The sequence below is a fragment of the Chlamydomonas reinhardtii genome (assembly GCF_000002595.2).
Source record: "Chlamydomonas reinhardtii strain CC-503 cw92 mt+ unplaced genomic scaffold scaffold_24, whole genome shotgun sequence".
NCBI classification, from domain to species: Eukaryota; Viridiplantae; Chlorophyta; class Chlorophyceae; order Chlamydomonadales; family Chlamydomonadaceae; genus Chlamydomonas; species Chlamydomonas reinhardtii.
The window spans coordinates 1-20,552 of record NW_025061537.1 but is presented as its reverse complement, the minus strand read 5'-3'; the positions used below and the strand labels follow the sequence as shown (position 1 = coordinate 20,552).

Genomic DNA, 20,552 nt, shown 5'->3' with positions numbered 1-20,552 from the left:
GAAGATGCCCAGGCAAGACTCCCCTAGGTGTCCGACAAGGAGCCACACGTCTGGCGGGGGCCCAGCAGCAACTGGCAGCCCCTCGCTGCCCCGCGCGTCAGCCCAACTGTGCGCCTGACACCAACGGGGTGCCTGCACCCGCACCCCTGGCTAGCTCCTTACGAAAAGCCACACCCTTCACCCAGCCCACCCGGTGTCTAGCTATTTACTCCGTATGCATGCCAGCACATCATCGCATGCAAGGCGTGTTATGACTATCGACCGCAGGGCCATTAATTATGGGCTCGTGGCGGACGGGTTACTCCATGTCCTACACCAGTGCCATGGCCATAAGCGTTCTCGCTGACCTTGGTATGGGAGAAGTGCGCACGCCGCGCCGTGCAAGCATACTAGCCTCGCCTCGCACCAGCCCCACGGTAGCAGGGTGCTTCTACTTGGCTGAAACATGTACACACTAGCTTAGCTTGCAGTAGCTGCGCTGGACGTCGCAAATTGTTCCATACGGATGGAAGTCGATGCGAGCCAATGGTCGCCATTGGCGAGCCGAAGCTGGGTAAGTTTCGGCTTCCACGGCCTCTTGCAACAGAATTTTCTACACTCCCCTCTCGACAAAGTTCTTCTTGAAAGTCTTCACTTACTCGCATACACGCACGCACGATGGCCGCTCTGCAGAAGTCTTTCCTGGGCAACAAGGCCGGCTTCAAGGTGAGGCTTTGGGTGGCTGGGCAGCGCTTGCGCACCAGCCAGTGGCCATGCTTGAAATAGCCACAAAGCGCTTCTGAAGAGAGCTTCCAGAGATACCCTCGAACAGCGCGCGCATTCAAGCCAACACGATTGCCAGCACAGCCTGCCGCGGACTCTATAATCGCGCCTTCGCTGAACCAGATAGATGAGACGGTGTGCAATGATGATAGCTGATTGGCCCCTGGCGGACGGTGCTCGCACAGCGAGGCCAAAGGTTCTTCATTGATCAGCGTCCGCATGCGTGCTAAGTATAACAGCGCTGCACCAGCCACCTTGCTCAACATTACGCCCGGTGCCATCAGTAGATTTACACTCGCCCTCGGTGGCAGCAACTGCTCCGCCGCAGACCGCGTGCACGCAAGTGCGCTTGCTGAATGTCGCCAGCCCCGTGCCACTCAAGCGCCAACGAGGCAGCCAGGGCGTTCTGGCATTTACAAGCACCTGGCCATACCTGTGTCATAGTTATCCGCACGCTTTGGCCGCGACTCGGTTGACGTTCTACACCCGCCCTTGCTGCTGCTACCCCTGTAGTCGGCTGTGCGCGGCTCGGCCTCGCGCCAGAGCAGCGTCGCCGTGAGCGCCCTGTTCCAGAAGACCAAGGCTACCCCCAAGTCCGCCTACGTGTGCCTGGACTGCGGCTACCTGTACGATGAGCCCACTCCCTTCGAGGAGGTGCGCACAACAGAGGAGCAGGGCTGGCGGCTGCCGGGTTGCGCCACTTGCTCGAGAGGGCGGGTACCTGGGAGCGTCAGCGTTGTGGCCGCCGCTCTGTCGCAGCGGTTCAAGCGCGGCGTTGAGAGCCGTCCTGGGTTGCGCAGCTTCTGCGTGGGCTGTAGGGTGTGAGCTAAAATGGTGTCGAGGACCCCTGTCGAGGACTGTCTGGCCTGTTTCCGGCGGCCTGCAGCAACCGGGTTGTGTTTTTCTTGCGGCGCGGTGCCCCCCCCCACCGCCACAGGTCAAGGCATACGTGTGCCCCGTGTGCAACGCCCCCAAGCGCCGGTAAGCTTGGCCCCCCGGTACTGCTCTTGCTCTGCTGTCATTTGTATGTACGGCATGTGCGGCTTTTCCATGTAAAGGGGGCCTCGCGTGCCCTGGCTGCTTGCCTAGCGAGCACGCTGCGTCTTCACAACCACGTACCTTCCTCATCTCCGCCTCGCCCTTTCGCATTGGGTCCGGTAGAGTTTGCGCTGGTATCCTCAACCGCCCGCCTCGCCCCCTCTTTTGCCTGTCCTCTTCACGCCCGCAGCTTCAAGGAGCTGCGCGGCAACAAGCTGACCCGCAACGACCCCAAGTCCATGGTCACGCGCAAGGAGGCCCTGCGTGCCCAGGTGGAGGCCGACGGCGGCAACCCCGACGAGTGAGTGGTAGCGGTGGCTGAGGAAGTGGGGGAGCAGTTGCCGGAGGGGAGCACAAACCGAAGATGGTGGTTTTGGGCGCAGCGCATGTGGACGTGCTTGAGTTCTGCAAAAAGGCCGGGGTTCGCATGGTCCGACTAGGCCCCTAGCGGAGTCGCGCACGCTGAGGGGGGGCGGAGGGGGGGCCAAGCGGCAAGCTTTGGCACGGTATGCATGGGATGCTCGTGACTTTGCAATCGGCTGCGCACGCGTGACACGGACCGGCTGGATGAGATGAGAGACACTCAATGGCACGCCACAGGCTCCAACCTGCGCCCTCACCACCCCCTCGTGTGTGCCCCTCTGTCTGCAACCTCCGCAGGGGCCAGAACGAGTTCCTGATCTTCTCTGGCCTCACCGCTGTGGCGGCGCTGGCCTTCCTGGCCTACCTGAACATGCCCAAGTAAACTCCCAACTCCTAACCTACAACTGTTGTGTACCTGATGTGCACGACCTCCTGGTGTCGCACGAGCCATCAGGGGCAGTGACGGCCACGAGGCGGCGTGTTTGGGCGTTGGACAAGCGTTGCGAATTTGCGGGGAGCGGCGGCTGACGCCGCGTGTGGTCTCGTTGGGTGTGGGCTCAGGCGGCGAGCACAGGAAGATGGGAAGTGGCATTGCACAGATGGCTAGCGGCCTGTGCTCGAGCGCGCGGATCGCGCACTGAGCGCGAGGTGAGGTCCTTTGCGGCGTGTGTGCTAGGAAAGCTCGGAGTGGGTCGGATTATTTATCGGCAGGGCAGCCCGCCCCCGGCTAGCGCCGCCTTCAGCGCAGATACAGCTGAGGGGCGCAAAATTGAGCGCTTCTCGGCTTCATGCCGGGTGGCAGGCGCTCTGCCGCGCTGGCGTCGAGCATCTGTGGTGGCATCCGCTTTGGAGGCGAGCTGCAGATGCGAGGCCGTTCCAGCAGCCGCACACTTGGACAGGGTGCGGCGCCCTGGGTGCTTTCGCATTTTTCAGGCGCGAAGCACCGGAAGGGACCAAACTGGACGGATTAAGGAGGTTCTGGAGTGAGAGTGAGAGAGCGTTCATAGCGAGTGGAGTGTGCGTGAGAGCCGGGATAAGACAGCAGGGAGTTCCTAACAAAGAAATGGCTACGATGAGAGGCAGGGGCAGAGGCCACCCCTGACGAGAGGCCAGTGAGAACCTGGTGCACATTTTGTCAGCGTGTGTGAGGTTCCGCTGCACGAGCACTTTGAAGAAGAGAGCGGTTCTTGTAAATACGCGGGGCCCCGATGCCCTCTCCCCAAGCTTCCCCTGCAGGCTGGTCATAGGTGTGTGTTCCAGAGAGTTAATCTCCGGCTGCGTCCAGCATACGTACCGGTTCAGAATTCAGACTCCGTGCCGTACAGTGCTGTACGGATTGCCATAAAGTGTCGCCGGCCCAGTTTGATGCCAACCCCCAGGCACGCCCGCCTGGCCTCTCCATTGAACTTATGCAACTGCCTCCGGCGGTGGGGGGGGCGGGCCTGTTACCGCTGGTGCCGCATGTGAAAGCGCGGCAAGCCGGTCTCGCGGTACGGTGTGTCTTGGGTGTGTGTGGTCTGCTGCCGTACGTGCCCCCGTGGACCCGGGTCGCGGCGGCGTGGCTGCGCCAAGTGCACCCGGCGGCAACGCCCCTGCGGTTGTTGGTGCGGGGGGCCGCGGACCGTGTGCTAAATAAGCCGCTCACCCCGGCGGGCAAGCCGTTTGCGCGCCTGCTGAAAGCCATGACTGAATTGCCCGCGGTGACTCTGGTGGCGCCGCCCGAGCCGGGCGCGTGGGTGAGTCATGTGCCGTTGTGGGCTAACCCGGCGCTGTGTGAGGACGGCCGCACGTGGGAAGTGGCGTTCGCGGATTTGTTCGCTCTGCCGGGACTGGCGTGTGTGGGCCAGCTGGTTGCAGCGCATGACGGCCTGAACGAACTGCGGCAGGCATTGACACGCCCTTGGGCGGAGGGCTCCCGGTTTGGTGACGCGCGGAAATGTATGTGACTGCTGTGTGGCGGCGGGTGCTGCACTGGAGCACGCGGGCGCGCCTGCCGTCGCCCCTGCCGGGGCCGGCGTCGCCTCAAGAGGCGGCCGACCGGTTTGCGGCGGCGGTGGCCCTTCTCCCCGCTGGCTGGGCTGCCGCCGCGCGTGCCGCCCAGCTGGCTCGGGGGCTTGCCGCCGCGCTGCCGCTCCCGGCGGCCGACATCGTGAGTGCTACGGCGGAGTCGGTACAACAGGTGGTGCGGGGGCTTGGCTGGTTGCAGTGCGGGGGGCCGCCCATCCTGCTCACTGCCTACACGGTGCAGGTGGGGACCGTGCTACAAATGGCTCCACAGTTAGCCGCCCTGAAGGCTAAGCATTTGCAGTAGGTGTGCGATGCGAGTGTGTCGGGGGTGGGGGCTGCCCTGGCGGCGGGGGCTTTCGTGTGCACCTTGGCCCGCTTGTGGTCGCTGAAATGGGAGAATCATCATAAGGAAGCACTGTGGCGTGTGGCCGCCAACGCTTGCTGGGCGTTCCCACGGCATGCTAGCGAGCGGGCGCGAGGCGTTGCTGTTGACCCGTGTTGGGCGCGTGTGGGGTTGACATGCAGGATGGGGACCGGCGTCACTGGTTTTGGGACTGCACTGTGGCGCTGTCCCTGCGGGAAAACATGGGAATGGCTATGGGTTTCGTGCCGGAGGATGCTCTAAGTGCCTTCTCTCGTGAGGAGTTGTGGTTGGTGCGCCCGCCTGCGGGGCTTGCGCCACCTGTGTGGGATGTGGTGTGTCTCGCTGCTATGTCTGCCCTGGACTTTGGTCGGCAGCGTATGGTTATGGCCGGGCTGGCGGCGCGAGCGAAGCTGCCGTCGGCCCGGGTGCTGAGCATTGGCCTTGCCGTCGTAGCTGACTTCTGGGGTCGGCTCCAGACGTTTGTGACTTTGGGTATCAGGCCGAAGGGTTGGGACACTGTGCCGCCTGCGCATCCTTTCATATCTCGGGCTGTTGGTGACGGCATGGTTTTGCGCTTGCCGTATGACGCTGATTCCCCGCCTCCCTCGCCGTGAGAGGTTGTGCGTGGTTGGTGGCTTTGTGTGTGGGCAGGTTGCACGCGTGGGCGACCGTTCTAGTACCTGGACGCTTGCGCCCTGGTTAGTGCGTGCGCTGTGCGTGTGTCCTGCGGCCTAGACGTTTCCCGGCACTTCTGTGCCTAGGCTTGTGACGTTGAGGCACAGCGGTGGGGCTCTGGCGGGTTGAGGCTTGGCTAGGACTCACTGTGCGCGGAGTCACACGGACTTTGCCCGCGGGAGGGTTTGCAGCAAAGTCGGGGTTGGTGGAGTCATGTTGGGCCCTGATAGCATGTGATGGCTCGGCGTCTTCGGGTGCTGGGACTGTCCCCTCTGTAACATCCGCATTCATAAAGTGCGTCCGGCTTGTTTCAGTCCATGTTGTTGGAGAACGCAGCACATAGCGACAAGCCAAGTGTAGGGCGCGGCAGGACACAAGCGTCTTTCGTGCGGGGGACCTTGAACCTGGGCGCACACGCTGGCCACCCACGGGGCACCTCACACGCTCTTTTTGCATTATTGGGGAGGTTCCTTGAGCATCCTGCCTCACATACGTTGCATAGTAAGTATACTAAAAGACCCAGGTTCTATAAACACGCCATAAGACCTAGCAGCGCGCGGTTCTTGCTGCTTTGCAATTGCCGACCAGCGCAACACCTCCATTTCGGCGACACCAGAAACTCTCCGAATCCATCAACTTCTGGATTGGTAGAATGGCATTAGCCTCGGGGAATCGGCTGGGGTCCGCGCGCGGACAGACGTGCGCGGATGCCTCTGGACGCGTTGCCCCTCGCTTGCTTTCCCGGGCTTGCAGCGGCTCACCATTGGCGTTGGGAGTTCTCGCGTGTCTCGGTGCGGCATCAAGCGTCAAGGTGCGGCAATTGGAAGCTGACGCGAGCGAGGATCGCCTTCCGTGCACCTAGCGAAGCCACAAGCTGCTCAGTCAAACAAATTATGCTTTCAAAATGCCAATTGATGGTCTGGGGCGGCGGTTTGTCCACACCTACGGGGTGTCCGGGTGTGCGTGGCACGGTCGCGCTTGGTGCGCCTGCCGCTGCCTTTCCTCCCGCTGGCCTGCCGGAAACTGGCTTGCAGCACCTGCGGCACGAGGGTTTAGGGTCCGTGTGAAGCTTCCAATACGCACGGGCCACTACGTCGCGATTGCTAACAGACAAGGCCCAAGCAGCGCGGCCGACGCCAGTTGCCATCCGCGCAAGCGCACCACAACCTGCCCACACCTTGTGCTGCTCACACCCGCGAACCTGCCCTTGCCGCCGCAGCCACACCCGCGCCTGCCCGCCACCACCTCCGCCGCGTCAGCACCGCTGCCTGCTCGTGGGCCTGCGCCCTGCGCTGCCGTGCCGACGGTGGTGACGCCCGACAACGCCACGGGCGTGTTTGAGGAGCTGGCCGCGGGGCAGCAGCGCAAGTACATCATGATCAGCGGCAAGGTGGGGGCTGCGCGGAGGTTGGGGCGGGGCGAATTAGAAAGCCCAAAACAACCCAGATCGGTCACCCAGGACCAGCCCAAATGGGAGCGGAGGTGATGCAGTCACAACCTTGCCCTTTGAGTGCATATCGGCGTAGACCAACCCACATGTCCAGGACGGGCCCCAGTGCACACACCCATCCACCCACTTGCCTGTCTCCCCACTTACCCACCCACCGACCCACCCACCCACCCACCCACCTGCACAACTGCACAACCGACCGAGCGCAGGGCGGCGTGGGCAAGACCAGCCTGTCCGCCTCCCTGGCCGTGAAGCTGGCGGCGGCGGGTCACACCACCCTGGTGGTGTCCACCGACCCCGCCCACTCCCTCAGCGACTCACTGGCTCAGGTGCGGAGGCACACGTGTGTGTGTGTGTGTGTGTGTGTGTGTGTGTGTGTGTGTGTGTGTGTGTGTGTGTGTGTGTGTGTGTGTGTGTGTGTGTGTGTGTGTGTTTGCGTCTGCTAGGAATGCACATGGGGCTGAAGGGTTGACGCCGTGTGGGCAAGACGACAGCGTCGCGGCATGTGTGCATGTCTGCGTGGGTGCGTGGATTGACGCCCCTAGCGGTCTGGGTTCCTGGCTGGGCGCCTGGGCGGCTGGTGGCTTATTGGCCTCAAGCAATGGGTGTATGAACACGGGCTGGCCGCGTGTCTGCAGCAGTGGTTTGCCACCTCGCCGCGCACCCGGCCAGGGGCATGGCATGGCATGGGGCCCGGCATGGGTCCCAGCCACAAAACACCACACCCCAGCGTGTGCCAAGCTGCGACGTTTGTGCGTCATCGCGTTTAGCCCAACTAGTCAAGTCGGGAACCGCCGCGCTGCATGACCGTCACGCCCGTCCCACTTTCTGAACTGCTCATGATTGTAACCCCCCCTACCCCCCCCCCCGCAGGACGTGAGCGGCGGCAGGCCTGTGCTGCTGCAGGGGACCGATCTGCCGCTGTGGGTATACTCCGCGTGTGGCGGCCGTGCCGTAGTGGCAGCGGCAGTAGCAGTGGTGTTGGCCTAATGACTGGGTAGTGTGGGGAGTCAGGTGCATGCTTGTGGGTGTGCCGCACCACAGTTCAATGGAATCTCGGGATGGTCAGCCGCTGCCCACGCCGCGCAGAGCACACAGCCGACCCGCAATGTATCCTTCGTGCAACCTAACCAACCTCCGCCTCACTGCTGCCCGCCTCACCTCCGTCCCGCCTTTTCGCCTCCCCACCAACCGCCAACCAACCGCAGCTGGGGTCTGGAGATCGACCCTGAGGAGGCCAAGCGCGAGTTCTTTGAGGGCAGCGGCGCGGGCCAGGACGGCGAGGCGGGGGGGCCCAGCGCGGCGTCGCAGGTGGGGCGTTGGAGCGAAGGGGTGGGATGTGGTGTGGGGCGTGGGGTGGAGTGGGACGTGATGTGTGGTTGGGCGTTGTGTGTGGTGGGATGTGGTGTGTGATGGGGCGCGGTGGGGTTCGGGAAGTGGCGGCACAGGGTTTTTGGACATGGGCGCGGGGCGGTGTCCGAGGCACGACCAGTTAGAAGACGGCAGTGGGGGGGCGGAGGTTACAATGTATGCCCCACGGCCAGGCCGCTAGGTGGGGGGCACGGGTGTCGGGTGGGTGGCAGAGGGTGGGACGGGGCGGTGGGTGGCGGGGTGGGGTGTTGCGGAGTGGGTGACGGGGCGGTGTGTTGCGGCGGTGCGGCGGTGCGGCCTGAGCCATGGTCGCATGCCGGCATGATAAGTTGAGGGTGCGTTGCAGCAGGAAGCTGCAGTCGGTGCGGCGACGGAGCGCTGGCTTGCTGACCAGCGGGGGACCAGCGGGGTTTGTAGTGGGGTGAGGGTTGGGATTGGGATAGTACAGGGAAGCTGGGTGATTGGATTGGGTCCTGGGGCACAGCCCACATAGACCGTGCTTGGTTTCCCGACCATGACACATGAGCATTGTGGGTGGCCGAGCGGGAATGGAGCCGCGTCGCGTGTCCATTTGCCACGCGGCCTGCAGCAACCACCTGCCACCTGCTGCCCCCTACGCCCCCCCCCACACACAAACACACACCACACCATGTATGTATTCCAAACGTTACTGGGACCGGTTTTTGTAGCCCGCACCCTAGCCACTGCACACTGCACCGCACGACACCACTCCTCCACATCACTCCTCCACATCACTCCTCCACACCACTCTTCCACACCACACCGCACCACTCCACTCCACCACGCCACACCACTCCGCCCCGCAGGTCAGCGACTTCATGAACCGCATGGGCATGGGCTTTGTCATCGACCAGCTCAAGGTGGGGGCGCGGGCGTGTGTTAAGGAGCACAGGGAACATAAAAGGGGGGGGCTGTGTGTGTTGATCCGAGAACAACCGATGCTATGGTCGCTATGGTTGATGATCGCATTCGCTATGTTTGTGTGCGTGGTTGATTACATATGGTGTGCGGCGGTCACGGCCGGCAGGGCGAATACGGTGCCGTGCGCGGATGGCCGGCCCAAGGCAGGGTGGTTGCGTAGGCGTAGCCCTCCTCTCCCCCTCCCCCTCCCTTTCCCGCCGCTCTTGCTTACCGCGACTTGCTTTCTTTCCTCCCTGCTCCCTCCTTCCAGGAACTGAAGCTGGGCGAGCTGCTCAACACGCCGCCGCCAGGCCTGGATGAGGCGGTGGCCATTGCCAAGGTGTGAGCGTGTGTGTGTGTGTGCGTGTGCGTGTGTGTGTGTGTGTGTGTGTGTGTGTGTGTGTGTGTGTGTGTGTGTGTGTGTGTGTGTGTGTGTGTGTGTGTGTTTGATTGACATGCCGCCGCCCCCGCACTGGCCGCCTGCGCTCATGCACAAGTTGCGTCGCATCGCATACACGGTCTACGTGCATGTACCTGTTTGCTCTGTACCACAAACACGCAACATGCACGCACACGCGTTTTGCGTTTCTCATGTTTCCTAACTCATACACACACACACACCCGCTCCACGACCCACAGGTGGTCCAGTTCGTGCAGGCGGCCGAGTACGCCCGCTTCAGCCGCATCGTGTTCGACACCGCCCCCACTGGCCACACGCTGCGCCTGCTGGCGCTGCCCGACTTTGTGGATGCGTCGCTGGCCAAGGTGCGTGTGGCTGTGCAGTCAACAGCGGGTCCTGACTGTGTAGTCAACATCAGGTGTTAGACTGTGTACCCGTACTGCCAGGAAGTTTTTTTCCAGTGCTAAGTTTTTTTCGGCTGCCAGGGAATAATATTTAACGTTTTCTGAATAACTTTTTTTGTTGGGGTGGGATAAGTTAAGTCCGGAATTTTTCGGCACATACTGAGGCCGCGCCGGCGTGCTCTGCCACACGCCGGCACAGCCCCACCGCACGCCGGCGCAGCCCCACTAGACAGCATACGGTACTGTGCGCCATAGGGAAACGACTCCCACTGCTCCATTCCAAGCTCTCCGACCTATCTGGCCCAGCAGCCGACCATTTCCGTCCAATGCGCACTATGATCGGGTGCATCCAGCAACGTGTGGTTCTGCGTGTGTGACCTTCGGAACACACGCGTGTGCCCCACCCCGCTGCCCTTCCCCGCGCAACCCCAGTTTTCCCGCAGCTATTGAGTTTTTTTCATTTGGAACGCAAATTATCATTAACTTTTTCCAAATTAAGTTTTTTTCAACGCCAAAAAACGAATTACGAAAAATACTTCCTGGCAGTACGGGTAGTCAACAGCGGGTTGAACGCACGAAGGATAACAGATTCTTGACTGTGTACTCGCAGCGGGGACAACAGGGTCTTGACTTTGGATTCAGTAAAACGCACGAAGGACAGCGGGGTCTCGACTGTGTTGTCAGTGAATGCACAAAGAATAACGGATTCATGACTGTGTACTCAGTAAATGCACAAAGGATAGCGGTGTTGAGTACGAGCTGGCTGCTTCATCTGCGAGTCCGCGGCAGCAACCAGCGCTGTGCGCATCTGTGTTCCCGCCTGCCCTCACCCGGGGGCCCGTTCCACCTGCTCGTGCGGTACCTGCCCACCCCTGCCCCTGCTTCCTGCCCCATCCCTGTCCATGTCGATGCCGCTGCCCGTGCTCCGTTGCTTCCACATATATCCCTGATTCCCCGCCAAGTTGCCTACGGTCTGCCATATCCTGAATTACGGTAATCATGCACATACACCCCCTCCCCCAGGTTATCCGGCTGCGCAAGAAGCTCAACGGCGCCACCTCCGTCGTGCGCGGCCTGTTCGGAGCGGGCGAGAGCCAGGTGCGGGCGAGAGCCGAAATGGGGGGGGGGGCAAGCGGGGCAGCGCGGCAGCGCGGCAGCGGGGCGGCGTGTCTAGACGTGGGAGAGAGTGTGGCAGCGCGGCAGCTGGGGAGTGGGGCTTGACGTCTGGAGGCGGGGAGGCCGGTTGGCACCGGTTGCGCTGTTTCTGTTCTTCACCGTGCCCAATGCGCCCACCCGGCCTGAGTGCTGTTCCAGCATTGCGCAAACACCCGGATTGGAGTGGACTTGATCACCGCTTCATTGTCGGTCGTCATCACATCACCACACCGACCATCCTTCCCTGCCCTACGCCTGTTGCTGCTTCTACTGCGCAACTGCTACTGCTGCTACTGCTGCTGCCCAACTGCTGCTGCTGCCTAACTGCTGCTGCTGCTACTGCTGCTGCCCAACCGCCGTTGCTGCAGGACGAGGCGGTTGAGAAGCTGGAGCTGCTGCAGCAGCGTGTCCGCATGGTGAAGGCGCTGTTCCGCGACAAGACCCAGACCGAGTTCATCATCGCCACAATCCCCACCTACCTGGGAGTCAACGAGAGCAGCAGGTGCGGGAGGGGGGGTTTGTAAGTACCAGCCCAAAGTAAACCAAAACCAACGCAGTAGAGCGAGGAGGAGGGGGGAAGTGGCTGCATCGGCCGTGTTTAGTATATTGTATGAGGAAAGAGCGTATGTGTCGTGTGTGCGTGTGTTTTGCGTGTGTGTAGGGGTGGGTATGGGTGCGTACTGGAGCCAGCGCTGGGCCCGCACGAGCACCATTCGCAGCCTGTCACTGCCACTACGGTATCCTACTGCTGACTATCGCCGCTGCCGCCACCGCCGCCGCCGCCAGGCTGCTGCAAGCGCTGCGGGCCGAGCAAATCCCCTGCAAGCGCATCATCGTGAACCAGATCGTGGGACCGCAGCAGGTGTGTGTGTGTGTGTGTGTGTGTGTGTGTGTGTGTGTGTGTGTGTGTGTGTGTGTGTGTGTGTGTATGACTGTGTGTACAATGATGTATGTTTGGCGTTGTCTGTATGTGGCTGTGCGATGCGCGCGTGCGTGGTCACGTGTGCTCACCGCTCGTGTGTGGCGCATTGCCACCGGCACTGGCGTTTGTTGAATGTGCCCATGCAACCCCCCGGGCTGGTGTGTGTGGGCGCCTCAGTAGTGCACCCCGCCCCGCCTCTGTTTCCTTACGGGATTGGTTCAAAGTTAACCCCCGCCCCGCCTCCCGCCTCCACGGCTTGCGGCCCGCCCCTGGACCTGTCCTGCCGTGTCATATGCGTGCATGTCTATCTGCCGTCCGACTATCGGCCTTTCCTTCCCCCTGTACCGCTTTTCCCAACATCCTTGCAATCCCTCCCCCGCGCACGGCGTCTCCCCCTGGCGCCCGGCCTTGCTGCGACTGTGAGCCCTCTCCCTGCCCGCCCCCTTCCCGCCCTCTCCCTGTCTGTCCTCTCCCTGCCCTCTCCCTGCCCTCTCCCTGCCCTCTCCCTGCCTGTCCTCTCCCTGCCCTCTCCCTGCCCTCTCCCTGCCCTCTCCCTGCCTGTCCTCTCCCTGCCCTCTCCCTGCCTGTCCTCTCCCTGCCCTCTCCCTGCCCTCTCCCTGCCCCCCTCCTCCTCACCCGCCACCCTCCCGCCCGCCCCGCTCGTCCCCTGCCCTGTCGCCACGCAGGGTGACGCCTACCTGCGCATGAAGATGAAGGACCAGGTGCGTATGTGTGGGCTTGCTGTGCGTGTGTGTGTGTGTGTGTGTGTGTGTGTGTGTGTGTGTGTGTGTGTGTGTGTGTGTGCTTGTTGTGCGTGTGGGTGTATGTGTGTAAGCACACGGAACTGCAATAGCGGGGTGGCGTCGGTGGCTGCAATGGCACTGCTGCAGTCTCGGTCAACCGTGAAGCTCTCCACTGGCACTGCCCATTGCAACGCGGCTCCTGCTAGCGCTAGTGGTGCGATTGCCGGGCAACTTACAGTGCGGTGTGTGACCCGAACAACCAACAGATTGCGGCGCTGGAGATGGTGGCGAACGACCCAGGGCTGAGGCCCCTGCGCAAGGTGGGTGAGACACACACTGGCAAGGGGAGCGTGCGGGCTGGGCGGCAGCGTGGGGGGCGTGTGTGTGTGTGTGTGAGGGGGGGGGGGGTTGATGGGGGGATTACCTCGCGTTGACCAGTAGGTGCCAGGAGCTGGGGGGCAGCGGCAGTGCAGCTGCAGCGGGGGCGGCGGCGTGTGTGTGTGTGTGTGGGGTGGGGTGGGGTGGGGGGTTACATTCATGATTAATTAAGAAGTGAAGTCGTAGGCAGGTACAGTTGCAGCGTAGACGCGTTGTTACCGATGTCCGTGAAATCCAGCGGCCAGCTCCAGCGCGTAGACCCGCCGAAGGCTGCTGCTGCTGCTCTCCCATTTTGTCTAACGACTATTTTAAGTAGGTTGATGGGGGTGTGTGTGGGGGGGGGGGGCGGAGGGGAGTATGTGCCCGGGCCCAATGAAAAATTCGGAAAAGGGGGGCAAAGGGGCGATGGGCAGGGCGAGTACCTGCTGGAGTACGGGTGAGGGCTACCCAACTGTCTGCCCACTCGACCGTCTGGTGTAGACACGGGTGGCCAGCCGTTAGCCTGTGCCCATCCACACCATATCACGCCGGACCAGAACGTACCGGACCATACCGTACCGGACCATACCGGACCATACCATATCGGACCATACCGGACCGGACCACACCGGACCATACCGGACTGGACCATACCGGACCAGAAGATGTCGTATTCTACCGGACCAAACCACACCGGACCACCCCTCTGCCGTACGCCACAGCCGTACATCCCATTTTGTTACCCAGTATCCCCCGCCTCCCCTCTCCCCCCCCCGCCCCCCCAGGTTATTGCGCCCATGGTGGACGTGGAGGTTCGCGGCGTGCCCGCACTGTCCTACTTTGGCAACGTGGTGTGGAAGGATGTGTACGACCAGATGAACCAGGGTGGGTAGATGAACAAATGTGCTGCTTTCCTTTGTGCTCCCTAGCACACACGATGTGTGCAGTGTGTGGGCGAGACTGGGAATTATGGGAGGTTGCGTGTGTGTGAATGAGGTTGCGTGTGTGTGAATGAGTGTTTGTGTTGTACGTCGTGTGTGGACAAGGCTGGGAGGCGTGGGAAGGAGGTGTGGCAGAAACCCGCAGGCACCGTATGCGGGGTGAGCACCTGCGGTGGACGTGACGCCACAGCACTGGCCGGCTGGCACGGCTCGCGTGTTGTCCTGCGCCGCCCTACGGCTTCCCCCACCACAGCGGCCCTACCGCAGCCACCTGAACCCCTGCTGCCCCTGGACCTGCCCCTACTGCCCCTGGACCTGCCCCTGCTGCCTAGTAACTCTGCCCCCAACCCGCTGCCCGCACCGCCCCCACCCCGCTGCCTGCCCCCGCCCAATGCCCGCATCTCCTGCCTGCCCCCACCCCGCTGCGCCTGCCCCCAACCCGCTGCCCACCCCTCCGGCCTGCCCCCACCCCTCCCGGCCTGCCCCCACCCCTCCCGCACGCACGCCCGCACAGGCGCCGACCGCAAGTTCTTCCTGCTGGGCGGCAAGGGCGGCGTGGGCAAGACCAGCTGCTCCTCATCGCTGGCGGTGAGCGCTCCTGGGGATAGAGGAGGGGGCGCGGTTCTGTAGGGCGGGGACAGGGGCGGGGGCGCGGGCAGGGTGTGAGGGAGGCACGGTGTGAGGGAGGCAGGGTGTGAGGGAGGCAGGGTGTGAAGCGCACGCAGGGTATGGGGGAAATCAGGGTGTGAGGCGCACGCCGGCACGCAGTGGTCGCCGCCAGCCTGGCCGGCTCAGCCTACCTGTCCACCAACCCAACTTCCCAACTCCCGCCCCCGCCCACCCCCGCGTCTGCTATACTACTGTTCCTGGCGACGCCTTCACTTCTTAAATAATCATCAATGTAACCCCTTCCACCACCACCACCCTGCAGGTCCACTTCGCCAACGACGGCCTGCCCACCCTGGTGGTGTCCACCGACCCCGCCCATTCCCTGAGCGACGCATTCGACCAGGTGCGAGCAATGCGGCTGTGGCTGCGGCTGTGGCTGCGGCTGTGGCTGTGGCTGTGGCTGTGGCTGCGGCTGTGGCTGCGGCTGCGGCTGCGGCTGTGGCTATGGCTGTGGCTGCGGCTGTGGCTGCGGCTGCGGCTGCGGCTGCGGCTGCGGCTGCGGCTGCGGCTGCGGCTGCGGCTGCGGCTGCGGCTGCGGCTGTGGCTATGGCTGTGGCTGTGATGGGGTGTGAGAGCATGCGAGCGTGCGTTGTACCATCGTTATGACCCCACCCCCACCCCGCCACCCCAGTGCCGCCACCCCCGCCACTTCCTTAACTAGTCATGAATGAAATCCTGCCGCCCACACCCCGCCATTCTCCCCCAGGACCTGTCCGGCGGCAGCCCCGTCAAGATCACCTCGCCGCTGGGTGACGAGCTGCCGCTGTGGGGCCTGCAGCTGGACCCCGAGCAGGTGCGGTGCTGCGTCGCGCGCGTTTGTGTATGCGATGCAGCAATGCGTGTGTATGTGTGTGTGTGCGTGTGTTGTACGGCTGTGTACGGCCACTGTTGTACAGTTTCCCCAGTAAACGGAGACGAGGGCGCGGGGTTCCCCGCGTTCTGTGCGCTGGGTGTTGCCGTGACACGGGCGCTGCATCGGCTGCATCGCCGGACAAGCTGCAGGCGCCTTTTCCCCACCGCCCTTGTCATTCCCCACCCCCTCGCCCTCGCTCTCGCAGGCCAAGGCGGAGCTGCGGGCGGTGCTTGCGGACGACGGCGGCAAGAAGCTGAACGAGGTGGGGCCGTGTGTGTGAGCGTGTATGTGTGTGTGTGGCTGTGCTGTAAAACGAAACGACAGCCCGCCGCGTGTTTGTGTGTGGATGTATGGATGAATGGGTGTGCGCGTGTGTGGGCGGGTCCTGGCCGCCCCGTTGCATGTAGTGCGTGCACGCCGCCTCGCACAACACACTATGTCCCCCCGCCCGATATGTTCCTGCTCGATTCGGATTTGGATGTCGGCACTTCATGCTTGTGACTTAATTTTGGGGGGGGCATGCGCTGGTCGTTGGCTGGACATGCATATTGAAGAGCAACTAGTACGCCGAGAAGTACCCAAGTCAGCTCTAGGCGGAAGCGCAGGAAGGGCATAGGTTCGGATCTGCTGGTGAATGGCGACCCCAACTAACCTGGCTACACTGCGCTGCTAGTCAATCATGAATTTTCCTCCTCCACCTGTCCACCTCCCGACCTGTCCACCTCCCCACCTCCCCACCTCCCCACCTCCCCACCTCCCCACTACCCCCCAGACGCTGGACGGTCTTGGCCTGGGTGTGATCAGCGACCAGCTCAAGGACCTGCAGCTGGGCGAGCTGCTGGACACGCCGCCGCCCGGCGTGGACGAGGCCATTGCCATCGCCAAGGTGGGTGGGTGCGTGCGTGATGGGGGGGCGTGGGGTGTGTGTGTGGGGGGGGGGGGAAGATGCATGGGGGCTGGGTGAGTGGGCATGTGATGGAGGGCCTGGGGAAGGAGGCTGGGGGATGGGGTCAGCCGTTCACGGAGAACATAGTGATTCATACATAAGTATGAGGTGCTGACGTCCGATAGGAACCGTGCGCTGGGGGCTGGGGTTTACACAAGCGGCTGGGCAGGTGTTTCTCCCCCGCGTGCGGCGTTTTTGCCGCACACGCCACTACCGGTAGTGATTCATGCATACACACACACACACACACACACACACACACACACACACACACACACACACACACACACACACACACACACACACACACACACACACACACACACACACACACACACACACGGGTGTTTGGGTTGCCTGAGTGCACGTGTGTGGGGGTTTGTTGTACTTGCTTGTGTTTCTGTTGGTGTGAGCTTTTGCGCGACCCGGGCTGGTGGGGTGTGCGGGTGTGCGGTCCTTGCTGGTGGGCGGGTAACGCCGGTCTGTGGGGGTGTCTCCTGTGGTCTGGGGGGTCTGCGGTTTGTGAGGGTTTGCTCGTGGGTGGGCGTGTCGGGAGCGTGGGCCTTGTCGCTGCGCCTGGGGTCTGAGTGTGGTCGCCGTCGCGCGCACCGCTGTAACGCCGCGGTCTGCCAACCTGCCTGTCCCGCCCGCGCACCAAGCCTGCCCCAACCACCGACGCGGCCACTGCGGCCGCGAGCATGCCTAGCCTCGGTGCCGCCATGGAGTGGGGAGCGGGAGGCCAGCTCCCGCCAGCCCATGGCGTCACACGCACACACACCAGCCTGTGCCTGACACTTGCGCACACATACGGGATACGGGTTATGCGCGGGTACGGGGGTGACGGGCACACGCCCTTTCCTGCCAGCCGAGTCAGCCCGACCCAGCGTCTCTACAACCGCCGCCCGCCATGCGCCCCATGCAGTCGGGCGCTATTTGCAGCCGCGCGGCCCCAGACTCCTTCCCTTTCACGGGCATAGTTAGTGGGTGGGCTTTGGGATGCGTGTTAGGACATTAGATAGCTTGCTTGCTGCACGCCGCCCTCTTCCACCGCTGCCATTTCACATGTCCGTGACACTTCTGTGCTGCCGCCCAATGCCTTTCCATTCCCATGCTTATAGGTGAGCTCGACTACGACCAGCGGGCGGGAATACGGGAATTAGGCGTGCTGGGTAAACGTTGTTTAGCGCGCCCAGGGTGCGGAGCATGGACGCATACAGGTGCATCGCGGGGTCAGGCCGAATGGTCGCCCGTGGGGTTACAGGCTTATCGCGGGTAAGTATGACTACCTGGGTGACGACAACCACGCGACGCTCGGTAAATTGGTAGGTATCCGTAAGTAACTCCGGCGTCGTCTGGGCGGGCTTTCGTTTCGTTTTTTAACACACACACACACACACACACACACACACACACACACACACACACACACACACACACACACACACACACACACACACACACACACACACACACACACACACACATCGCACTGTCGTTGCGCAACGTTTTCCTTGTGCTCTTTAACACACACATCGCGCACCACAGCGCGAGCATGCCTTCGTGTGTTCCTCCCCTTGTGCTCTTTTCGCAAGCTGATACTTGCACACTCAAGTAACACGCACGCACACACACACACACACGCTCTCTCCCAAAACATACAGGTGGTCCAGTTCCTCAAGGCCCCCGAGTACTCGCACTTCAAGCGCATCGTGTTCGACACCGCCCCCACTGGCCACACCCTGCGCCTGCTGTCGTTGCCCGACTTCCTAGACGCCTCCATCGGTGAGCGCGGCGGCCCGCGGCCTGCACAGTTGTTGGAGAGCGCGTGTTGAAGCGAGAGAGAAAACGTGTGTGCGTGTAAAAACCTTGCCATCCCCTTACAACCCCACCACCTCACCCCTCCAGCCACCGCCTCCTGCCACCAACCTACCAAACGCTTTCGGGCTCCCCTCGTCCTTTCACACCATCCACCACACCACCCACCCACCCTTTCAGCTAATCATGCCTGTAACCCACCCTCAACACCACCCTCTACACACACACTCCACACCACCCTCCACACCACCCTCCACACACACCCTCCACCCATCCCCATCCCCCGCAGGCAAGCTGGTGCGGCTGCGCCAGAAGCTGTCCGCCGCGACCTCGGCCGTGAAGAACCTGTTCAGCGGCGGCCAGCCGGGAGAGGAGGACGTAGCGGTGAAGCGCCTGGAGGCGCTGCAGGTGGGTGGGCTGGCGGGCGTACATGTGCGCGTGTGTGTGTATGTGTGTGTGTGTGTGTGCCCGCGTGTGTGTGTGTGTGTGTGTGTGTGTGTGTGTGTGTGTGTGTGTGTGTGCGCCCGTGTGTGTGTGTGCGCCCGTGTGTGTGTGTGTGTGTGTGTGTTAAAAAACGAAACGAAAGCCCGCCCAGACGACGCCGGAGTTACTTACTCATACCTACCAATTTACCGAGCGTCGCGTGGTTGTCGTCATCCAGGTAGTCATACTTACCCGCGATAAGCCTGTAACCCCACGGGCGACCATTCGGCCTGACCCCGCGATGCACCTGTATGCGTCCATGCTCCGCACCCTGGGCGCGCTAAACAACGTTTACCCAGTACGCCTAATTCCCGTATTCCCGCCCGCTGGTCGTAGTCGAGCTCACTGTGTGTGTGTGTGTGTGTGTGTGTGTGTGTGTGTGTGTGTGTGTGTGTGTGTGTGTGTGTGTGTGTGTGTGTGTGTGTGTGTATGTGTGTGTGTGTGTGTGTGTGTGTGTGTGTGTGTGTGTGTGTGTGTGTGTGTGCCGGTGTGTGCCGGTGTGTGGTGGTGGGGGGGCGTATGTGTTTGTGTGCCGATGGGTGCATGTAAGCTGCACGTGGATGCAGACAAGCCCAGCAGGAGCAGGACCTTGCAACCCGCCTTCGACTGAGCACGCGCTTTGCTGCGGGCAGGCCCACGGCCTCATGTCCTCCATTCATTGGTGCCCATGTGTCGTATTGAACATACATCCTCACAAACGCACGGTAACACGCGTGTGTGTGTGTGTGTTTATGTGTGTGTCTGTGTGTGTGTGTGTGTGTGTGTGTGTGTGTGTGTGTGTGTGTGTGTGTGTGTGTGTGTGTGTGTGTGTGTGTGTGTGTGTGTGTGTGTGTGTGTGTGTGTGTGTGTGTGTGTGTGTGTGTGTGTGTGTGTGTATGCAGGCGAGCATGGAGGACGCCAAGGCGATGTTCCGCAACCAGCAGACCACCGAGTTCATCATTGTCACCATTCCCACCGTCATGGCCACAGCTGAGAGCTGCAGGCAAGTGGGCGACCCCGGGAGTGAGGATAGGGTTAGAAACATCGTGGGCAACATGTGCAGGATATGGCCACTCCCGATCGTGGATACTGGTAGTATGCAGCCTGTGCAACATTGTGTCAATGCTACCTTTCCGTTGCCGAACTGGCCATGCCCGGAAACCCCCCCCCCCCATTGCGTTTGATATTAGCTTGGGCTGGTATTCACAACGTCCCCTTCCACCAACAAAAAACCTCCGCGCAGGCTGGCGTCGGCGCTGCAGCACGAAGGCATCCCGCTCAAAACCATCATCGTCAACCAGGTTGGGCCAACTCCACTCCGCACATGGGCGCCTGGCACAAGCAGGGCAAGCTGCTGCTCCACACTGACATCTGGCACGTGTTTGCTGAGTTGCCCCCGCCTCTTCGCCTTGCCGTACGCAGGTGGTGCAGGCCAACGCAACAGACAAGTTCCTGACCGCACGCCGAGCAGACCAGGTGGGTATTTGAATGTTTTGGATGGACCCTGCTAGCGCCACTACCGTACGGTATCGTGAGCAGCGTTGCATGCGAGACAACGTGCACCGTAATAGTGTGACAGACGCTGCTGTGCTCGTGCACCTGTTGCTCCACAAGTCGCAATTGCTAGCTGCTTGGGTTCGCTGCTGGCGCGCACACACGCAGGCCCGCGCGCTGCACCACCTGGAGGAGGACACGGGCCCGGACGGCCTGGCGTCGCTGCAGGTGCGTGTTTGCGCCCGTGCTCGCGAGTGTGCGTGCGCCCGTGCTTGGGAGCGTGCGTGCGCCCGTGCTCGCGAGTGTGCGTGCGCCCGTGCTTGGGAGTGTGCGTGCGTCCACGCTTGCGAGTGTGCGTGCGTCCGTGCTTGCGAGTGTGTGTGTGTGTGTGTGTGTGTGTGTGTGTGTGTGTGTGTGTGTGTGTGTGTGTGTGTGTGTGT

At 62.3% G+C, this 20,552-nt stretch overlaps 3 protein-coding genes across 3 annotated transcripts; all 3 read left to right on the top strand.

The window, feature by feature from the left end:
• Positions 1–457: 457 nt before the first annotated feature.
• Positions 458–3,377, top strand: CHLRE_24g755197v5 (uncharacterized protein). The gene is made up of 5 exons (XM_001702224.2): positions 458–705; positions 1,276–1,416; positions 1,700–1,743; positions 1,991–2,101; positions 2,461–3,377. Exons 1-5 carry the CDS (start codon positions 658–660, stop codon positions 2,543–2,545), a joined length of 429 nt encoding a protein of 142 aa, XP_001702276.1. The 5' UTR covers positions 458–657; the 3' UTR covers positions 2,546–3,377.
• A 690-nt stretch (positions 3,378–4,067) lies between these two features.
• On the top strand, positions 4,068–5,499 carry CHLRE_24g755147v5 (uncharacterized protein). The gene has a single exon (XM_043072942.1). The coding sequence runs from the start codon at positions 4,100–4,102 to the stop codon at positions 4,472–4,474; it is 375 nt and encodes a 124-aa protein (XP_042914114.1). The 5' UTR covers positions 4,068–4,099; the 3' UTR covers positions 4,475–5,499.
• A 48-nt stretch (positions 5,500–5,547) lies between these two features.
• CHLRE_24g755097v5 (uncharacterized protein) lies at positions 5,548–20,340 on the top strand (the record flags this gene model as incomplete). The annotated part of the gene is made up of 25 exons (XM_043072941.1): positions 5,548–6,020; positions 6,429–6,599; positions 6,869–6,988; positions 7,533–7,582; positions 7,868–7,970; positions 8,858–8,911; positions 9,223–9,291; positions 9,591–9,716; positions 10,779–10,853; positions 11,279–11,412; positions 11,697–11,772; positions 12,519–12,554; positions 12,842–12,895; positions 13,718–13,817; positions 14,388–14,461; positions 14,805–14,885; positions 15,249–15,335; positions 15,601–15,657; positions 16,168–16,281; positions 18,003–18,123; positions 18,446–18,564; positions 19,521–19,621; positions 19,862–19,919; positions 20,041–20,094; positions 20,281–20,340. Coding segments are annotated over exons 1-25 (2,253 nt in total), but the record flags the coding sequence as incomplete, so codon positions are not given.
• Between the last annotated feature and the right edge of the window lie 212 nt (positions 20,341–20,552).

Coding starts and splice junctions, on each gene's coding strand:
- CHLRE_24g755147v5 (XM_043072942.1), top strand. CDS start 4,100: ATGTATGTGACTGCTGTGTGGCGGCGGGTGCTGCACTGGAGCACGCGG.
- CHLRE_24g755197v5 (XM_001702224.2), top strand. CDS start 658: ATGGCCGCTCTGCAGAAGTCTTTCCTGGGCAACAAGGCCGGCTTCAAG. Junction 1,744..1,990: donor TGCAACGCCCCCAAGCGCCG/GTAAGCTTGGCC, acceptor TCACGCCCGCAG/CTTCAAGGAGCTGCGCGGCA. Junction 2,102..2,460: donor GACGGCGGCAACCCCGACGA/GTGAGTGGTAGC, acceptor CAACCTCCGCAG/GGGCCAGAACGAGTTCCTGA.